The sequence below is a fragment of the Eleutherodactylus coqui genome, chromosome 10, assembly GCF_035609145.1.
Source record: "Eleutherodactylus coqui strain aEleCoq1 chromosome 10, aEleCoq1.hap1, whole genome shotgun sequence".
Classification (NCBI taxonomy): Eukaryota; Metazoa; Chordata; class Amphibia; order Anura; family Eleutherodactylidae; genus Eleutherodactylus; species Eleutherodactylus coqui.
The window spans coordinates 79,099,190-79,119,950 of NC_089846.1; the positions used below are offsets into that span (position 1 = coordinate 79,099,190).

At 45.8% G+C, this 20,761-nt stretch overlaps 1 protein-coding gene across 3 annotated transcripts in view; it reads right to left on the reverse strand.

Moving 5' to 3' along the window:
- Window positions 1-551: 551 nt before the first annotated feature.
- Window positions 552-20,761, reverse strand: part of SRPX2 (sushi repeat containing protein X-linked 2) — a 54,517-nt gene continuing 34,307 nt past the window's right edge. For all 3 annotated transcript variants that reach the window (XM_066581413.1, XM_066581411.1, XM_066581414.1), the window contains 7 exons: window positions 16,562-16,738; window positions 14,765-14,891; window positions 13,281-13,402; window positions 13,010-13,189; window positions 12,692-12,825; window positions 1,238-1,359; window positions 552-860 (listed from right to left, as the gene is read on the reverse strand). In XM_066581413.1, the coding sequence (XP_066437510.1) occupies window positions 680-860; window positions 1,238-1,359; window positions 12,692-12,825; window positions 13,010-13,189; window positions 13,281-13,402; window positions 14,765-14,891; window positions 16,562-16,738 (1,043 nt within the window). In that variant the 3' untranslated portion in view covers window positions 552-679. The remainder of the gene's footprint in view (window positions 861-1,237; window positions 1,360-12,691; window positions 12,826-13,009; window positions 13,190-13,280; window positions 13,403-14,764; window positions 14,892-16,561; window positions 16,739-20,761) is intronic.

Genomic DNA, 20,761 nt, shown 5'->3' on the forward strand with positions numbered 1-20,761 from the left:
CACTTGGACTATACAACAAGTCCGGCAATCAGCAGTGGTCCACATTGTGTATAGGCACCCTCTTACGGATTGCCTGAAATTAGGTAACCATGGCTGCGCACTTGCAAAAACAGTGCAACCCTGTCTATGGGTTGTATCTGGTATTGCAGCTTAGCCCCATTTACCTCAATGGAACTGAGCTGCAATACCACACATTACCCATGGATAAGGGTGGCACTGTCTTCAGAAGAAATCAGCCATGTTTTTCCAATCCTGGACAATTCCTTTAATCCATGAGTAGCTGAATTGAATGAAGAAAAAATGCAACCGCGCTCCTTTAAAGAAAGTCCTCCGACCGACACTTCCGAAAGTGAAAGTAAACTCTCCTTTATCATAAAGTACTTTGGAATTATATACTTCCTGTGGGTAGTTGTGGAGCGCTGGAGCGCTATTCTCATCTCATATCTATTTTAATCCATGAGTGTCCTTGTTGGAGTAGTACCACAGGGACAGTGTTAATTAGGCCAAGCACTGGTAGTGTATAAAAATGTAAAGTATTACTGAATTCTACCTTTTGGTTCACATACAATTTTATTTAATAAATACTGTGTCACAAACAATTAACTTCATTCCCCCGAGGATTGCGGCTGTTTCAAGAGATCAGAGCTCCGGTCCTACTGTTGTACAGCAGTGATGTCCGTCATTCACAGCTCTCCTTGTTGGCCTCCAGCTGAGCGACCTCCCGTGGGCTCAGTAGATACGTATCGATAAGAGTGAAGATCTCATCGGAGGTTGTAGGTTCCACATATCGTTCCCGGTCCACCCCGTACTTGTCGATGAGCACCATGTTGAAGTACGATCTGGAGATGTGCAGCGCCTGTCTGCGGGGAGGAGAATGACGCATTTCCAGAAGTGACAGTAAATTTTCCCTTTATATCCCCTTCTCATGCTTTACACTATTCACATGAACCTCGCTTATGCTAGGTTCTCAGTAAGGCTAGAGCAACAAGGGGACTCTGACCACGATATGAGTCGTTAGACTAACAATCATAGTGTAGCCTGCGACCTTGCACAGTCATTGAAGTCAATGGGGTGGCGGTACATGAAGGTTACATCTTCATGTATTGCTCCTATAGACTATGCTGGGCCATAACCAAGGACCACATTGTGGGAAGCACATTATAGGCAGCAGGAAGAAGCCTCACATTATAAGATGTATCTATTTTGCAGTATTGATTGCACAGGGGTTTTCAGCTACCTTAATTGTTCAATAAGTTCTGTTGATAGCTGCTGAGCTCGTACTCGTCCCACCTCTTTCGGCATTTCTCCCACCAACTCAACCACTACGACGTGACGCTGATCCAGGCCACACTGTGCTCTCTGAGAAGAAAGAGGGTGATATGTATCATAATGTCATAAAACAATAAGTTGTATAACTTATACCAGCTGTGCATATATAATTATATACAGGAGATACCCAGGTTATACCAGCAAGCTCCTTATCACTATATATAGAAAGTATAACATACCAACTGTACATATATAATTATATACAGGAGATACCCAGGTTATACCAGCAAGCTCCTTATCACTATATATAGAAAGTATAACATACCAACTGTACATATATAATTATATACAGGAGATACCCAGGTTATACCAGCAAGCTCCTTATCACTATATATAGAAAGTATAACATACCAGCTGTACATATATAATTATATACAGAAGATACCCAGGTTATACCACCATGCTCCATATCACTATATACAATATGTATACCTTATACCAGCTGTACATACATATAATTATATATAGGAGATGCCCAGGTTATACCAGCATGCTCCATATCACTAACCGGATATGTATAGCTTATACCAGCTGTACATATATAATTATATACATGAGATGCCCAGGTTATACCAGCATGCTTCATATCACTATATACAGAAGATGTATATGTTATACCAGCTGTACATATATAATTATATACAGGAGATACCCAGGTTATACCAGCATGCTCCATATCACTATTTACAGGGAGATATATAACTTATACCAGCTGTACATATATAATTATTTACAGAAGGTGTCTAGGGTTGTCAACCTGAATTACATATTTTTCAATGTATTCACATCAAAAAATGTGCACACTGATAAATCTGCCGAACTGTAAGGACTCAAGAATGAAGACAGGAATGATTGAACCTGAGATGCAAGTAACATCCAGATGTGGGAGCTGTTAGGTTCTGGTGCAGAAGGTAAATGTGCAATGAGATGTCCAAGCACAACAAGGAAATCTCTTATCTAAACGGAGCTAGAAAATCAATCAAGACTATATAAATCCAGACAATCCCTCAGTAATATCCGCAGTTCACACCTAATGTCTGACCATACGTGGTATAATCTGCTTCCATCCAGCACAGATCCCGAAGCCGTGCCCATCAGGCCAGACCCCCTGCAAGATGACATCCTCCTCATAGCTGGTAAAGGTGACATTTATGGACGTGTTGTCATATCCCATCTAGGCCACTATAGGAATTCTCACAAATATAGTTTGATCAAAGGAAAACATCTGGGCAGGTCCGTGATGGGGATTCGGGACGTATGTGGGACGTGTAGAATTCTACCACTTTATTGTAGCGATCTGTGGAAGTAAACATGTTCAGACTCCTACCCATCGGATGTTAAGGGCATATAGTAGGGATGAGCCACCATCTTTGTGCTGCAATGACCCTTATAGAAACATTACACTTCTGAGAAACATTTTAGAGCATTTCAAAATTTAAACGGATATTCCATTTATTAAAAAGGGGCATTATCAAGACAGTCTTTTATCAGAGGATGGATGATAAAAAAAAACCCTGATCAGTGACTGACTGCCAAGACCCCTACCGATCCAAAAAACACGGGTCCAGTGTCCCCCTCTCCTCATCACTACATCCCCCACAGTAAGGAGGAGCATGTGCAGTGCTGATCCATTCATTTCCAGAGATAGCTGAGTACAAGGGTTCGTCTATTCTTGGCACTGAAATGAATGCTGCAGAGCCGTGCATGCTCAGCTGCTGCCCCACCGAAGCTCCTCCTAACTGTGGGGGTGCAAGAAGGAGAAGAGGGGGGCTCAGGACCCCCTGTTCTCTGGATTGGTAGGGTTTTAGTGGTGAGACACCCATCTTATGCAGTGAAATGCTCATAATGAGACTGCATGGGACTAGGGACAGATAGAGGATAAGGGTAAGCATAGCGAGCTTAGCAGAGGGGTGGAGCTAGAACAGGAAAGGGAAGGGGAGGAGAGGAAGGAGGAAGAAGTCAGTCCAGCGACAAAAGGAGAAGAAGGAGGACGTACAAGAGAGACAAGCAGCACAAGAAGAAGAAAAGCATTAAGAAGCCAAGAAGACAGGGCAAGAGCAGCCGAAGAGCTGAAGATACAGAAGGAGGAAGACGAGCGCTGAAGGAGGGGAGAAAGTGAGAACACAGCGACAGAAGCAGTGGGCGAACGGAAAGATGGAAGCCTTATGCGAGCAGATACAGCGGGCGGTTCGGCAGGACGGCACCGGATGGCTGGAGGAGCTGCTCGCCACCTGCAGATCGACATCGGAGAGGCCCTCGGCGCCGGAGGTACGGCAGCAGGAAGATGGAGGGAGCGCGGCCCAAGAGCGCGAAACGGAGCGGGGATGCCCGACTAGACGGAGAAATCCCCCGGCAAGACTCAGTCCGAGTCCAGCGGCAAAGCGGAGCAGCCACAGAGCCAGCCGGGCCAACGAAAGAGCAAGGGAAGCCGGAAGTGAAGGTCGAAAAACCCCCGCGAGGAGCCAACGGTCACCTCCAGCCGGGGGTACGACACAACAAGGCAGGCAGCCGGCAGCAGCAACAGCACGCTCCGAGGCAGCGGAGCAGCGCGCGGCAGGGCGCAGGACGCCGGAAAGAAGAAGAGGTGAGGAGTGGCAGTTGGAAGAGGCGGCAGCAGGGAGCACGCGGCATGGCCGCTGGCTCACTAAAGATGGCGACGCGGCAAACAGGTTAGAGCCAGCAGGATCGCAGTTTGGGGGGGAGGGGAGGAACGCGAGAGGGGTGAGTAGGCTCTCCACAAGGGGGGGCAAGCGTGCAGCCCCACCAGCAGTATTGCTAGCAGTAGGGGTAGCAGGGGATCCAGCGCACAGAGGGGCGAAAGCGCGGGGGGGTTAGCGTATCTGAGGATAGCAGGTCACCTCCCTCGGGGCCCAGCCAATTACAGCCACTGGGCACCCGTGCCGTTAACCCCGATTATACTTCGGTTTCGGACGGGTCCGATTATTCCCTGCTCCCGTGCAGCTTCCTCTCGCATTCCCTGTGATTATGTGCAGCGTCACGCGCAGCCCCGCCCCGCTCAACCCCTCCCAGCGTACCCCGCTACAACCAGCTCCCATAGACTTTGCCACGTGAACCCTAGATACGTTTTCACGTCCGCATTCCAATCAGGTTATTCTTCCCATAGCCCCGACAGCCGCGCAAGCAGTAGACGACAAGGCCAGGGCGCAAGGCGTAGGCAAAGGGAAAGGGCTAAGTGAGAAAGGTACTTGCGGGAGCGCAATAGGGAGCAAAGAAGTGCGATATGCGAGAGTAGTAGGGTCAGGCATAGTGAGCGAGAGGCAGGCAGTAGTGACAGGCGTAGTGCGCATGAACCGGATAACTGCCAAGAAGCCCGACACCAGCAGGCAATCACGCCATCAACAATCCCGAGGGGGGATTACATACGCCGCAGGAGGCACGAGGAATTGCAGGAACGGCCGGAGCAGGGCCTTCCCGGGGCGTCGCATTTAAGAAGGGCGCAAGAGGCTTCGCAGTTGACAGTTCGGCAGCCTTCGCCCAGACAGGGCAGGAGCGACAACAGAAGACTGGCAAGGACCACGCCCTTGGCAACGCCGGAGGTCGGTCGAGCCGGTGAGTTTCATTATACTAATGCGTGGAATAATGTTATGGATCCCGCGAAGGTAGCGGAGAAAGGTGATTTGGTTACTGTGTTGAAGTCTCTATTGAGCAAAGTGGACTCAAGAGAGGGACTTTCAGTGTCAGTTAATGATATGGTTACCGAGGCGGACCCATCGGAGGGGTTGAGATACGCCGATTCGTTATTCTGTGGAGTTGCTCCGCTGGGCGTTGGTTTATCGGATGAGATATTGGAGAAAATTCGTAAAGGTGTGTACGTTGATATTTGGTCCTTGCTATCAGCGGACCACGTGATGGTTGATAAGGAACGTCTATCTGAACGCGGAGCTGAGAAAAAAACAAAAGTTGCCAAAACGTTTGGTAATTGGTTACAGGCTTACACGGTTTTGGCATATATCATATGCCAGCATCAGCCGAGCAAAGGTCCAGAGATTTTAGTTTACCTAAATACGATTTTTAGTGCTTATAAATTGCATGGCGGCGCCGCATGGTGGCGATACAACGAAGATTTTCGTTGTCGCGTTTCGGGAGCCAATCACATAAGTTGGGCGTCTAAGGCGACCGACGTATGGATTCAGTTGATCCTTGCGCAGCGTCCACAAAGAACACCCTTTCAAGGGGGAGCCGCAGGGGGAAACCAACAGCCCTCTGCGGCCTTGCCACAACCAAACAGCTCTTGTTGGCTATACAACAAGGGCCACTGCAGATTCCATGCCACCTGCAAATTCAGACACGAATGCTCTGTTTGCGAGGGGCAACACGCGGCGATACGCTGCTTCCGTAAGCAGAGAACAGCAACAGTGGTGGGTGGTGCCAGCGGAGCGCCGAACACCAGTGAAAGGCAAGCACCTGCTTCCGTGGCTCGACAAGTACCCCAGGAAGCAAAAATCCTTAGACAGGGTTTTTCCGTCAGTTTCATCATTCCTTTTACTGATCAACCAGCCACCACGTTATGCCGCAATCTGAAGTCAGCTACGGATAATCGCGAACTAGTAAAGGAAAAACTGGCGAAAGAAGTGGAATTGGACCGAATGGCGGGCCCCTTTCCGGATCCTCCGTTTTCTAATTTGCGAGTGTCCCCACTGGGCTTGGTACCCAAAAAGGAAACCGGGAAGTTTCGTTTGATTCATCATCTATCCTTCCCAAAAGGAGAGTCGGTAAATGATGGCATTTCAAAGGAGCAAGCATCAGTGGCGTACACTTCTTTTGATCATGCAGTTCTGTTAGTTAGGAGCGCGGGTAGGCAGGCTCAGTTGGCAAAAGCCGATATTGAGTCTGCCTTTCGTTTATTGCCGGTCCACCCAGAATGTTTTCACCTATTGGGCTCCATGATTGATAACCAATTCTTTTACGACATGTGTCTGCCGATGGGTTGCTCCATTTCATGTTACTACTTTGAGCTTTTCAGCTCCTTCCTGGAGTGGATCCTCAGGTACGAAACGGGCATCAGGTCGGTGACATATTACCTAGATAATTTTTTGTTTATCGGAACGGAAACATCAGGCGTCTGCGGTTTTTTGTTAGAGACGTTTAGAAGGCGGATGCAATACGTGGGGGTCCCGTTGTCGGAAGAGAAGACCATGGGCCCCGTGACCTGTTTAATTTTCTTGGGAATCGAAATCGATACAGAGGAAATGGTCTTCAGGCTACCTGTGGACAAAGTAGCTCGGTTGCGCCAAACGGTAGCGGATGTGTCCCGTTGTAAAAAGGCTACGTTGCGACAGTTACAGGTGCTCATGGGCTTGTTGAATTTTGCTTGCAAAGTCATCCCTATGGGCTGCGTTTTTCCTAGATGGTTATCATTGGCGATGGTGGGGGCCAGAGAGCCCCACCACTTTATTCGGGTTACACGCGGTATAAGAGCGGACTTGCATATTTGGCAAATATTTATGGAAATGTTTAACGGTCAGGTTTTATGCCCGAAGGAGGAGTGGTCGGGCGCTAACATCAATCTGTTTGCTGATGTGGCTGGTTCAGCAGGTTTTGGCGTTATATTTAAAAACCAATGGTGCAGGGAGTCCTGGCCAGCGTTGTGGATACACAGGCAATGGATCAAAAACATTACGTTATTGGAGTTTTTCCCAATAGTGGTGGCGTTGGAGCTATGGGGAGAGGAGCTCCAGGATCAGAAAATATGTTTCTGGTCGGATAATGCGGCGGTGGTGCAGACAATCAATAAGCGTCTCAGCCGGTGTTAGCACTATTGAGGCACGTGGTTTTAAGATGTCTGCAACGGAACATATACTTGCGTGCAAAGCACGTTCCGGGTTTTATGAATGGAGCGGCTGATGCACTCTCTCGTTCACAGATGGACTTGTTCAGGGAACGGCACCCACAGGCAGAGGCCGAGGGGGTACGTTGCCCGCCATTCTTATGGAGTCTGGCCGAGGAGAGCTGCTGAAGCTGGTGGAGGCATCAGTATCGATGGCGACATGGAAAAATTACAATACGGTGTGGTCAACATGGTTGACGTTCACAGGAGGTTGCATAGTGGGAGGCGATGGCGCCCGTTCGGCGACAATGGATATGCTATCGGTTTTACGGTCACGACAACTGTCATTTGGTGTCGTTAAAAAACATATGTCGGGAGTTGCGTTTTTACTAAAACTGCATAGGTTGGAGGATGTTACTAAGGATTTCGTTTTTCGGCAAATTCTCCGCGGTTGGAAAAAGGACAAAGGGCGGATAGATTCCCGCCGCCCTATTACTTACAGGTTGTTATGCAAGTTGATGGAAGTTTTGGAAACCACATGCGTTAGTAGTACCGAAACCTCGTTGTTCAGAGCAGCATTTATGTTAACGTTTTTTTGCAGCTCTGAGGATTAGTGAATTAGTTCCAGCGAGTAGGAATAAAGAGGGAGGCCTCCGTTTTAACGACGTACTATTAGTAGATGAGTCCTTACACGTGCGGGTCAGAAAGTCAAAAACAGATATTTATGGCAGAGGTGAGTGGCTGTCAATCGGCAGCCTGGGCTCACGGTGGTGCCCAGTGGCCACGGTAAAGCATTACTTGGGTTCCAGAGGTTATGGCGACCAATTCTTGGTTCATTCCTCAGGCCTCCCACTTACCCGTTTCCAATTTTCGTCGGTTTTACGAACATCCCTACGGGCAGCAGGTCTTGATGCGCCAGAGTTCGGAACCCACTCGTTCAGAATCGGAGCCACCACGATGGCAGATGCAGGTGGGATGAATGAAGAGGGGTTAAAAAAGCTAGGAAGATGGAAGTCCCAGGCATACAAATCGTACGTGAGGCCAGATCTGATGGTCATTATGTAACGGGTTTTCCGTTTTATTTCCTTTTCGGGGTTTTTTTCTTGTGTTTTTTGTGCTTGTTTCCAGCCGCAGAGCCGTGGAAAGTTTGGATCGTCGGCCACTCATACATATATTGGGCCGAAAAAAGGGCAGCCAACGGGTCGGAACTTGAGCTTGACCGGGACTGCCGTGAACTGGCACGGAGTACGAGGGCTTCAATGGCCTAGCTTGCTGCACATTGTAAAGGACATTAGCAGGTGGACTCCCCGAAGAGTCGTTTTGGTCGTTCATGCCGGGGGGAACGACCTGGGAAAAATGAAAATGAGAGATTTGCTAGTACTCATGAAGCAAGACATGTTAAGGTTCCGGGATTATTTCAAAGAAGTTATTTTGGTTTGGTCTGACATGGTGGCTAGAAGGAATTGGAGAGGAGCGAGAGACCCGGAAGCAATAGATAGGGTCAGGAAGCTAGTGAATCTAAAGATGTCAAAGTTCGTGCAGTCGCTAGGTGGCATCGCGGTCAGACATTGGGAGTTAGAGGACAGGGAAAGAGGAGCATTAAGAGATGACGGAGTCCACTTGAACAAGGTCGGTCTTGATACTTTTCTATCCAGCTTGCAGGACGGTGTGGAGGCAGCTTTGGCGCGGGTTGGTGGAGTGGGACGGTATGCGTAGTTGCGATACGACGCATCCTGCATGGCCTGGAGTTTTTTCCATGCTGGATAAGGAAAGTTGAGGAAGGTTAGCAGCCAAAGGACCAGAGCTCACGAACTTCCTCAGGACTGTTACGGAATCAAAAGTTGAACGCTTCACGGCATGGAAAAGGTTTTTCACTTAAGTAAAGTTAATAAAGTTTATATAGTAATTGGTTTAATAAAGCTGTGGCCTACCCCACAATTTATACAGCAAGAAGACTGATGGCTTATTTGGTATGGTAAGAGAGCACATAGGTAAGGTTTATGTCCCTAGTCCTGATCAGACTTTTTATAAGCCTAGTCTGTGGATAGGTGATAAAGGTCAATCTTGGGAATACCCCTTTAATGGTATGTGACGGCATATCTGAGCAATATGCCATCAGATAAAAAATTTATAATGAATAATTAAATATTATTCCCTGACCCCGCCTCCTCACCCTGAAGGGTTGACCCGTACCCTGTGCTACCATGTTATTATAAAGCAAGTAAAGTAAAAAAAAAAAACTGTGTGTGAAGCTTGTGCTGCTGTGATGACAAAGGGAAAACAGATTAACATTAGAAAGCAACACTTTCATTACATCCTACCAGCAGCACAATCATGGGGATCTAGCAAGAAGTCAACCCATCGACAAATTCACTGGCATATTTACTGAAGCCTGTGCAGCTCCGATGTCAGAAGACATCAGACAGAGTGTACTCACTGTATTCTGCCATCTGCTCCGCTGCCCGTGCCGCATGATGTAGTTACTGGCTTTAGCCAGCAGATGGTGCCATTGTAGAGCAACAATGGACAACAAGCCACCTAGGAAACCCCCAATCCAAAAATGGATGTATACCAGCTGAGCGCTCCGTAAACACAGCAGGAGTATGCAGAAGATGGTGTCCCAGCTGCGTTCTGTATAACCCGCTCAGAGCGCTCAGCTGTATACCAGCTAAGCACTCCGAGAAGACAACAGCTGTATACAGAGGACAAGCAGCCCCGCTTGTCTTCTGCATACCCCATTTGAAGCGTTCAGCTGTATACCAGCTGTGCGCTCTGAGAAGACAACAGCTGTATACAGAAGACAAGTGGCAATGCTTGTCTTCTGCATACCCCGCTCGGAGCGTTCAGCTGTATACCAGCTGAGCGCTCCGAGAAAACAACAACTGTATGCAGAGGATAGTGCTTCAGCTTGTCTTCTGCATACAGCGTGAACCTTCATTTACACACTTAAGCAAAGTGAACGCTCAAAATTGTCACTCAAACTTGCATTTGAGCGAATTCTGAGCAATCATCTTGCCGTGTAAATGCACACAACGATTACTGCTCGAAAGATGCCTTTTGAGCCAATTTTGAGTGATAATCGTTGTGTCTAAATGGGCCTTTACTTTTGACATGCATTAGTTAGTTACTAGTTACAAAGTTAAAAACCCAGTATTGTTCTTAGGCAGCCTATTGCAGAGCTTTATATCTACACCCTGACAAGCAATCACCTCTCTCCTTCAGTCTGCAAACGACTGAACGATGGCTCATTAGACTGAACAAAATTCCAAGTAACGAACGATACTATTTATGCCTGCAGAAGATGAATGATGAGCGAACAAATTATCATTCATCGTTCGCCATATTTACTCTGCACGATTCTTCTTCATTTTCGCTTGGTTTAGCAATTTTGAATGATAATCGTTGCGTGTAAAAGGGCTGCTTGTTACCGCGATTAGCGTGATGCTTTCAGCAACCTGCTAATCGCGCTATAACACTCTCATTGTTTTTGATGGGATTTATCAATGATGAGGAGTGCTAGAAGCCAGTGTCTGCTGCGGCTGAAAACTAAAATAAAACCTGGCGCTTACCAGTCTAATCCCTGTCTAAATGTGTCTTGACACTAGAACAAAAATCTACAGCAACCTCACTTGATTTACAACAACTTGTTGAAACTTCGGCCAGTCATCATATTCAGATCAGACACCCTGCCTTACGTTTAGAGGACATCGAAAATAGGGGCCTTCACAACAACCTGAAACTCAGGGGTCTTCCCGAAGATATTCCCTTTAGACGCCCTCTAGAATTGTTCTGTTTCCATCTATAAAAAAATACGGAATAGATCTGAAGACAGAGCTATTGAGCAGGATAGAGTACATCGTTTGTCTCTACAATAGTACTGAAATCAATGTCTTCCCAGACATCTCCAGACTCACTCTCTACATACACAAGGTAGTACGACCTCTTCTAGTAGCCACCCGTGCAACAGATGCCACTTACAGATGGGGACACCCATTCTACATTATCCTAAGGAAACATGGCTGCATCTATGTTGTCCGCATACCTGCAGACTTGGATGGCGCATTGCTGTTCTTGGATACACCTGCTGTATCGTCCCAGACTGGACCATCCCCCAGCCCAACTCAGGAACCTCTTAGGACATATTCAGGTTCTGGAAACGACACATAAATCTACCCTTGATGGAGTGAGGGGAGCCGAGCGAGCTCAGTTAAGATGACAGGTGCGCTCACTTTGTTTGGCACAAACTAAAGGATCGCTCGCGAAATGCAGGAGATACTCGTGAATTTGGCAACAAAGCCAAGTTGATCGGGCATTACGGAAACAGAGAACTCCATCATACGTCCCACACATCTCATCAACAGGTCACTGAAACGTTTCGAGAATACTATCAGTCCCTCGTTAACTTGTTCTCTACCCTCTCAGATCATAAATGGGCCTCCCGCAGAGTTTCAATACAAACCTACCTCCAAAACTTGGATTTGGGCTACCTCTCACAAAAAGCAGTTCAATGTATGAAGATCCCCATATCACAAGAAGAACTTACCCTCATGCTGAAAGAATCCTGTGATGGTACTGGTAAAGCCCCAGGCTCTGATGGATTCCCTCTCTTGTATTACAAAACTTTCTTTGAAATCCTTTCCTCTCACTTCCTTCAAATCTTTAAGTCTCTTTCATTGGGAAACACTCTTCCAAGAGACACCCTGATAGCATACATTACAGTTATCCCTATAGAATGGAAAGACCGCTCTCTGTCAGAGTTACCACCTCATATCCCTATTAAATGTGGGCCTAAAATTCTTCTCTAAAATACTTACCAAGAGATTGGCCCCTTTTCTCCAACACATCATACATAGAGACAAAGTGGGTTTCATACCCCTACAGGATGCCCAAGAAAACACCATCAAAGCTATACCCTCATACATCAGGCTAACAAATTGTCCTTACCATTATGCTTCCTATCCACAGATGCTGACAAAGGATTTGACATTATTAACTGATTTCTTATTTTAGACCCTCCGACACGTTGGTTTGGGCTCTAACATGATACAATAAATTTCCAGTCTGTACTCCACCCCATCAGCCTCGATAAAAGCAAATGGCCAATTCTCCACCTCATTAACAATTTCAAATGGCACAAGTTAGGGATGCCCTCTCACTTTTTTTTCTTCATCTTGTGTCTGGAGCCCCTTTTCAGTCATATTCACTCCAACCCTGACATTATGGGAATCCAAATGGGGGCTCCATACACAAAGTAGCTGTGTATGCAGATGACCTATTTTTCCTCTCGACCCCACACATTTCTCTTCCCAACATACTAAATGAACTTCATCAGTATGCCTTATTTTCCAACTTTAAAATCAAGTATTAAAATCCTCAGAACTCAACAAATACTAACCTCAATCTCTGGTTTCTGAATTAAGAGACTCCTCTTTCCCCTGGGCAAGAGACATTAAATACCTAGATACCTCACCCCAGACAACTCCGACCTCTACTCAGCCAACTATCCGAACCTCCTGAAGCCCTTGAAAATCCATTTAACTGAATACTTTAGCCAGGATGTTTATCAGCACCTACCTGCAGAGCATTAGTCTGATGTCTGTAGTATCTGTCTGAGGGGCTTGGGGTAGAAATTATCAGTAGTCGCTGCTTCTCAAAAAACTGGTCTACGAAGCCACCCGCAGAATTCACATTGACGTTGATCTGCATGGCTGAAATAGAATAGACATAAAGTCAACAGAGTTATGCGAGATCCAAGTATGGAGTTAATGTAAAAAACTGCATAAATAGCAATTCCTTAAAGGCAGAGTTATCATGAGACTCTTCCCTCTTAAAAGTGGTAATGATCTGATAAATCAGCTGTTCTATAATGATCTGGTCTTGCTGGTGACTCACGTGTACAAGTAGCGGGTGATCCGGCCCACTGCTGATTGAACAGGCAGACCCTGGTGGATGGTCCCTGGCGCTCGTATCCCCCCTCACACTGATATTCACAGTTAGCTCCATAGTTGTTTCCAGCGGAGCTACAGGAGATGTAGCCGTGAAGAGGAGGAGAAAGAATGGGGCATCGTCTCACTGCAAGAAACACATAATGACTGTCAATGGCTATGGTGATTAAACTACAGAAACCTGGGGATCAGAAACAAAGCAAACGAGTTTTTCTGACCTTGTACTTTTACTATAAATTTGCAGCTTGCGCGGTTGTTTGCTTGATCATACGCTGTATATCGGATGATGTGTTCACCTTCAGGGAGCTCGGACCCCGGCTCAGGGCCTCTGCGAAACACTCTGCATACAAGAGGAACAAGTTCTAGGAACTACAAAGATGCATTTGTTCTGCACAGCCATTGCCCTCAGGGTACGACTGGCCACCAGCAGACCCCTCCTATACGACTAGACACAACAGGTCCCTTTAATAGTGGATGAAAGCAAACGATTGATTGCTGTGAGGCTATAATTGTACATTTTTAGGGGTAATTTCATAAACTGGGCTACAGCAGAGTTAGGCCTTTTAAGTGAGAATGTCTGTCCTCTTACCTCTTTAAAGGGGAGCTGTCACCACATTTAACTCTTCTAAACTGTTCATACAACAGTAAATGTCATGAATAGCCCTTCCTAGCATCTAGCTATTAGTCAAAATTAACTCTGTATACCTCCAGAAATCAAGAATTTAAAAACCCTACACCATATGCAAATCAAGGGTTAACAATCCTGTAGGGGTAGCCAGACCATGCCCGCTGCCCATCGTCTTCTCTGTAAACCAACCCTTGCTTCTGACTGATGCGGATGACGCCATTTACAAGCAGCAAGAAGAAGCTGATAGAAGAAGGAGATTGGCGCATGCGCAGAAGAGCCCGATGACTGGCCAAGGTGGAGCAGGCAAAGTGCACATGTGCAAAGTCATCACACCCCATCTACAAGTAGGGAAACAAGCCAATGTCCTTAATATTAGAGAGGGAGCGACAATGGCAGGCAGAAAACCCTGTTGTGGCATATTTCCATACATTTCCCACATTTGGGGCAGACAACCATTTGCAAGGTCCAGTTATGACTTGCTAAACATCAGCTTCTCCCCCTGATTGTAGATAATGTAGGATTAAGCTGATGCCACAAGCAAAGGAAGAGGCCAATGTCCAAGAAGTCAGAACAGGACTTCATGCATGTGCAGCTTGTCCGCCCCAATTGTGGGCAGGCTTGACAGCCCTTTCTCTGTTCGTGCTGGTCCTGCTCTAACGATTGGGGCGTTGATTTCTACCCTTGCTTGTGGATAGGGTCACATGCACAGTTTGTCAGTCGCATCATCGTAAGACTCGTCATGCTCTACTGTGCATGCATTGCTCCTGCTCTGACATCTGGGATGCCGTCTTCTTCCCCTGCTTATGGATGACATTGGGACATCATCAACATCAATCAGAGACATGCGGCTGGTTTACGGAAAAGACTGCGGGCAGCATATATAGTCCAGATACGCCCACTGGCCTGCTCACCATTGATGATTTGCATATGGCACAGGAGTTTACAAACTTGATTGTGGAGGTATGCTCGGTTAGTGGTTAAATGTTAGGAAGGGGTTATTCATGACTAATCATGTGAACATTTTTAGAAGGGTTTGACCATTCAATGCAATTAATTACTAAGTTATCCTCTCACCTTGATATAACACCATCAGCGGTATCCTTCACCTGTGGACTGCCCCAGTACAATACAGCAGTCAGCTTTTCAGGATCGGCAACTTTCACCCTTGAGGTCGGACACTGAATCTTGGGTGGATCAACATCTGATACAAAACACAATAACTATATAGTTCTCAAAAACTACAAACGGCCAATAATGAAGACTCACTTCCAAAGACTATTAGGACGCTATTACAAGAGCACCATTAATGCTTGCAAAGCAGCACCAATTGCTGGGCTGCACATGTAGACAAGGGGCATATGTTAATGCCAAAAGTAGGGTTAATCCCCATTGACCCATATTTAGGGTCTCCTTTCTAGTATCAAATTTAGTAAAAGCTTGTCTCAAGCAAAAAAATGCAGATAGCAAGATAAATAGAGCGCCAGTCCAGATGATCCTTGTCATCTTTATAGGACATAATTGTCTTAAATCTATGTTTGACCAACAATTGAGCTGTAGTGAAGCCGTGTGTGGATGCCTCAGCGATTTCTCACTACTGCTACTTTTTTACACCAATTTTTTCCTTGACACGATTGTCTAAGAGTGTCACAAGGTGTCTCAGATACAAATTGTGGATAACTACACTTATTTAGCCAAATCAATTAATACTGGCCATTGGTCATAACATCATCTCTGGATAATTGACCATTGGCCATAATTAGCAAAATTCGGGATATCTTTTGAGACATTTTTTGGCCCCTGACGAGCCCTTCTCCAAGGCGAAACGCGTTGGAAATTGAATTCGCTAAATCTACCAAGGGATCACTTCGTGATCTGATGAAATCAGTTAGTGTATGTGTGATTAACATCTGATAGGGCGCGGATTCCCCTATCAGTCTGGGTCACTAAATAATTGATACGAGAGCGATTTGAGGTGACAGCTATTAGATCCCTCAGATTTATCTGATCAATTGTATTAGGTGTCACAAATTGTATCAGATTTTTGACCTTGGACTTTGGGTCATTGGTTTATGAGAATAAAGTAATATTGATCCTATATTGTATGATACAGGACTGGAATCCATATAGTCCATCGCATCAAGGGACTATATCTACACGATTGGAACTTATACAGTCCATTACATTGGGAGACTATACCCATATCTGTTTGTTTGTCTGTAGACTAGGTTTTTAATGATTTCTTAATAAAAGTTATATTTTAGTTTTATTAGTCTGTTGGTCCAACCAGTGAGTCGACAATCTATAAATTCAGACCGTAACTGCCCCCGTAAGATAGACATTTCTGTGAGGGCTTCTGCGAGACGCACACAGAAATAGGACATGCCGCGATTTGTTTTCCGCGTGTTTTCACGCGAACAAATGGCAGCTGTGTGCATAGGATTGCGTGCATGCATGCAATCCTTTGGCAGCGGGCAGAAATTCTGTGGAAAATCCCGCTGCGGAATTTCCGCTCATGTGTAGGGGGCCATAATCAATGTCATTCACTTCACCTGCAGTGGTTTTAATGCTATAGCCGATCAATATATATTAAAGAGCTCTCTTTCACTCCCCCTCTGCTCCCGACCCCCCACATGCTGCTCCGGCGAGTACACAGCTACTTGATAATACTACTCGATTGAGCAGCAGCCTTAAACGAGCGTGCTCGCTTATCTCTATTAATGACATCTCCGCAGGATAGGGCATCAGTTCATACAGCTCAGAACACCCATTTAAGTTTTACATAAATTTAGCAACCATCAGTGTCGCCCAGAGATGATTGGGATCGTGACATGATACATCCCGGAGCTTTAGCCAAGTCATCTGAAAATTTACCTACACAAAAAGGTTCTCCCCCGCTCCAGAGCCCATCCTCCATGCAAACACGATTGCGATCGCCCTCGATCAGATAGCCTGGAGAGCAGGTGTAGTCGCAGCGGGAGCCCTCATACACGCTGGCTGTGCACTGGTAGGACCCATTGGGTATGGCTGGCAAAACATGGCATCGTATTCCTGGAATAAAGAACTAATGTCATTATTGGGGTCCCTGTGAGACTGGGAAATGGTTGGGCCTTAAGGCTGGTTTACACGGGCCGATGATCGCTCAAAGATCGCTCAAAGCTGTCACTCAAACTGTCATTTTGCATAAACTATTAAGTAGCTACTCAGCTACTTAAGTACCAGTTCAGTGTGCAAATGAAGCTTTCGTTGAATGCAGAGGGCTATTATCTGTGCTCAGATCCTTTGTTCTCTAGGGGGAAACAATGCTTTCAGGACTAGTGGAGAACCGCTGATAAGGCTGAAGGACGATTTTTAGGTTGGACTGAATTTAACGATCAGCTAGCAGTGCACAAAAAGCGAACGATGGACGCACATTCAGACGCAACGATTATCGCTAAAATGATCGCCGATTAGCGATTTGTTTAAAGCAATCATCAGCTGGTGTAAATGGGCCTTTAGACTTACAGTAGATAGCCCCTTCCCTGCAGAAAGTGACACAATAATGTGCTGGAAAACAACAGTAATCAGAATAATAATAAAAGGAAGTATAAAAAGTAAGTAAAACAATGATGATAAATGACAGTAAATAAAAGCAAAAACACATTGTGGCACATTTATTACAGGTGTCACACTAGAAGTGTCTGATACTGTGCTGCATAAAAGGTTGGTATATAATGAGAATGCTTGGTCTGGGCGAGAATGTGTGTAAGTGGGTAAGTGATAGAAAGCAGAGGGGGGTTATACATGGTACATGCTCTGATTGGGTCACTGTTACTATTGGGGTATCACAGGGGGCAGTATTGGAGGTGTTACTACGGGGTACCACAGGGGGCAGTATTAGAGGTGTTACTAGTGGGGTACCACAGGAGGCAGTATTGGAGGTGTTACTAGTGGGGTATCACAGGGGGCAGTATTGGAGCGTTTACTAGTGAGGTACCACAGGGGGCAGTATTTTAGGATTTACTAGTGAGGTACCACAGGAGGAACTATTGGAGGGTTTACTAGTGAGGTACCACAGGGGGTAGTATTGGAGGGTTTACTAGTGAGGTACCACAGGGGGCAGTATTGGAAGATTTACTAGGGAGGTACCACAAGGGGCAGTATTGGGCCCTATTCTTTTAAAAATATTTATTAATGATCTTGTAGAAGGATTGTGCAGTAAAATATCAATATTTGCAGATGATGCAAAACTATGTAAGAAATTAACACAAGAGAGGATACAAGAGGATTGCAAGAGGATCTGGATAGGTTGGGGGCAGAAAAGTGACAATGAGATTTAACAGTGATAAATGTAAGGTTCTGCACATGGGCAGGAAATACTTGTCACCATTACACATTATATAGGAAACCACTGGGAAACACGGAAACAGAGAAGGACTTGGGGATTTTAATGAACTATAAGCTTAACTGTAGCAACCAGTGTCAGGCAGCTGCTGCCAAGCCGAATAGGTTTATGGGGGGCATCAAGTCAGGTCTAAGGGAGCATGATGAGAACATGGTTCTTCCTCTTTACAAGTCACTGGTCAGACCACACATGGAATATTGTGGACAGTTTGGGGTATCCATACTCAAGAAGGACATATCAGAGCTTGAGTGGGTACAAAGGAGGCTACTAAAGTAATACCTGGAATAGGCGGACTACAATACCCAGAGAAGTGGTCAAAATTGGGGTTATTTAGTTTAGAAAAAGGCTGAGGGGCAATCTAACAGCTATGTATGAATATATATGAGGACAATCATCTATTATACCCAGTACTGTAACAAGGGGGCGCTCTAATAATTATGTATAAATATATTAGGGGTCAGTACAGATATCTCTCCATCATCTATTTATAGCCAGGACTGGAACTAGGAGGTGCTCTAATAACTATGTATAAATATATAAGGGGTCAGTACAGAGATCTTTCCCATCATTTATTATACCCAGGACTGTAACAAGGGGGTGCTCTAATAATTGTGTATATATGTATTAGGATTCAGCACAGAGATCTCTCCCATCATCTATTATACCCAGGACTGTAACAAAGTGGCACTTTAATAACTATGTATATATATCAGGATTCAGTATAGAGATCTCTCCCATCATCTATTATACCCAGGACTGTAACAAGGGGGCGCTCTAATAACTACCGGTATGTATAATATATCAGGGGACAATACAGAGATCTCACTCATCATCTATTTATACCAAAGACTGGAACAAGAAGACGCTCAAATAACTATGTATAAATATATCAGGGGTCAGTATAGAGAGCTCTTCCATTATCTATTATACCCAGGACTGTAACAAGGGGGCGCTCTAATAACTATGTATAAGATATATCAGAGTTCAGTACACAGATCTCTCCCATCATCTATTATACCCAGAACTGTAAGAAAAAGGGTGCACTCTAATAACTATGTATAAATATATCAGGGGTAAGTACAGATATCTCTTCATTATCTATTTATACCCAGGACTGTAACAAGAGGGCGCTCTAATAACTATGTATAAATATATCAGGGGTCAGTACAGAGATCTCTCCCATCATCTATTTGCACCCTGGACTGTAACAACGGGGCGATCTATTAACTATGTATAGATATATCAGGTCAGTAAAGGGATCTCTCCATCATCTATTTATTCCTAGGACTGTAACAAGGAGGTGCTCTAATAACTATGTATATATATATCAGGGCTCACGACGATCATCTATTTATACCCAGGACTATTATACCCCGGACTGTGAGAATAACAAGGGGGCGCTCTCTACATCTGCAGCAGGGAATTCCTTGGATGTGAAACCCCTGGATACTGTAACATCCAGGGGTTTCACCTGTGGTCAATGGGGCTGGCGGCAGCTGCAGCGGTCCCATTGACATACAGAGAACATCGCGATCCTCTGCTACAGCTATGGCAGAGGATTTCTTCATCTCTGTGGGGAGTCCCCTTGTCACTGAACACTGTGACAGCATTGACAATGGGGCTCCACGGGGAGATCAATGGAGCCGATGCTACAGCCAGCTCCATTGAAAGCAATAGGCTGCCGGCAAGCCCTGCAGTGATTTGGGGGGAAGGGCTTTAAATATAAGACCTCCCCTGAAAAACATCCCTAAAATGTGTGAAAGATAAAAAAATATGTATACTCACCTCTCTGCAGCTGCCATGACTCAAGCACGTCTAGCCGGCTCTTCTCCTGAACTGTTGTAAAGTGATTTCAGCAGGTGGGGATTTAAAATCACTACCTGCTGAAAGGGCTGTCCCTGATTGGCTGAGCACTGTGACCAATCAGAGGCAGCTCTCAGCTATTGAATGACAGCTAAGAGCTGCCTGTGATTGGTCCCTGCGCTCAGCCAATCAGAGGCAGCACTCACCCATTCATTGAATTCAATGGGAGAACATCGCGCTCTTTTGCCACAGCTGTGACAGCTGTGCCAGAGGTTCGCGATCTTCACTATATGTTCTCAATGGGGTCGGCGCTGCGCAAGCTGGTGTTTTGTGTATGTGAAACCCCTGGATGTTTCACCCTGCACTCAACGGGGCCGGCGGCAGCAGCGCCAACCCCATTGAGAACATATAGTGAAGATCGCGAACCTCTGGCACAGCTGTCACAGCTGTGGCAGAGGAGAGCGATGTTCTCTCATTGAATTCAATGGAGCCGGCAATACAACCAGCTCCATTGAAAGCAATGGGCTGCCGGCAAGCGCTGCATTGATTTTTGGGGAAGCGCTTAAAATATAAGCCCTTCCCTGAAAATCAATCCAAAAATGTGTAAAAAAAAATTCATGAATGGGTGAGTGCTGCCTCTGATTAGCTGAGCACAGGGACCAATCAGAGGCAACTCTCAGCTTTCATTCAATAGGTGAGAGCTGCCTCTGATTGGTCACAGTGCTCAGCCAATCAGAGACAGCCCTTTCAGCAGGCGGGGACATTAAATCCCTGCCTGCTGAAAAATCCTCAGAGCAGTGCAGGAGAAGAGCCGGCTGGACGTAGCTGACCCCGGCAGCTGCAGAGAGATGAGTACCCTTTTTTTTTTTACATATTTTTGGATTGAT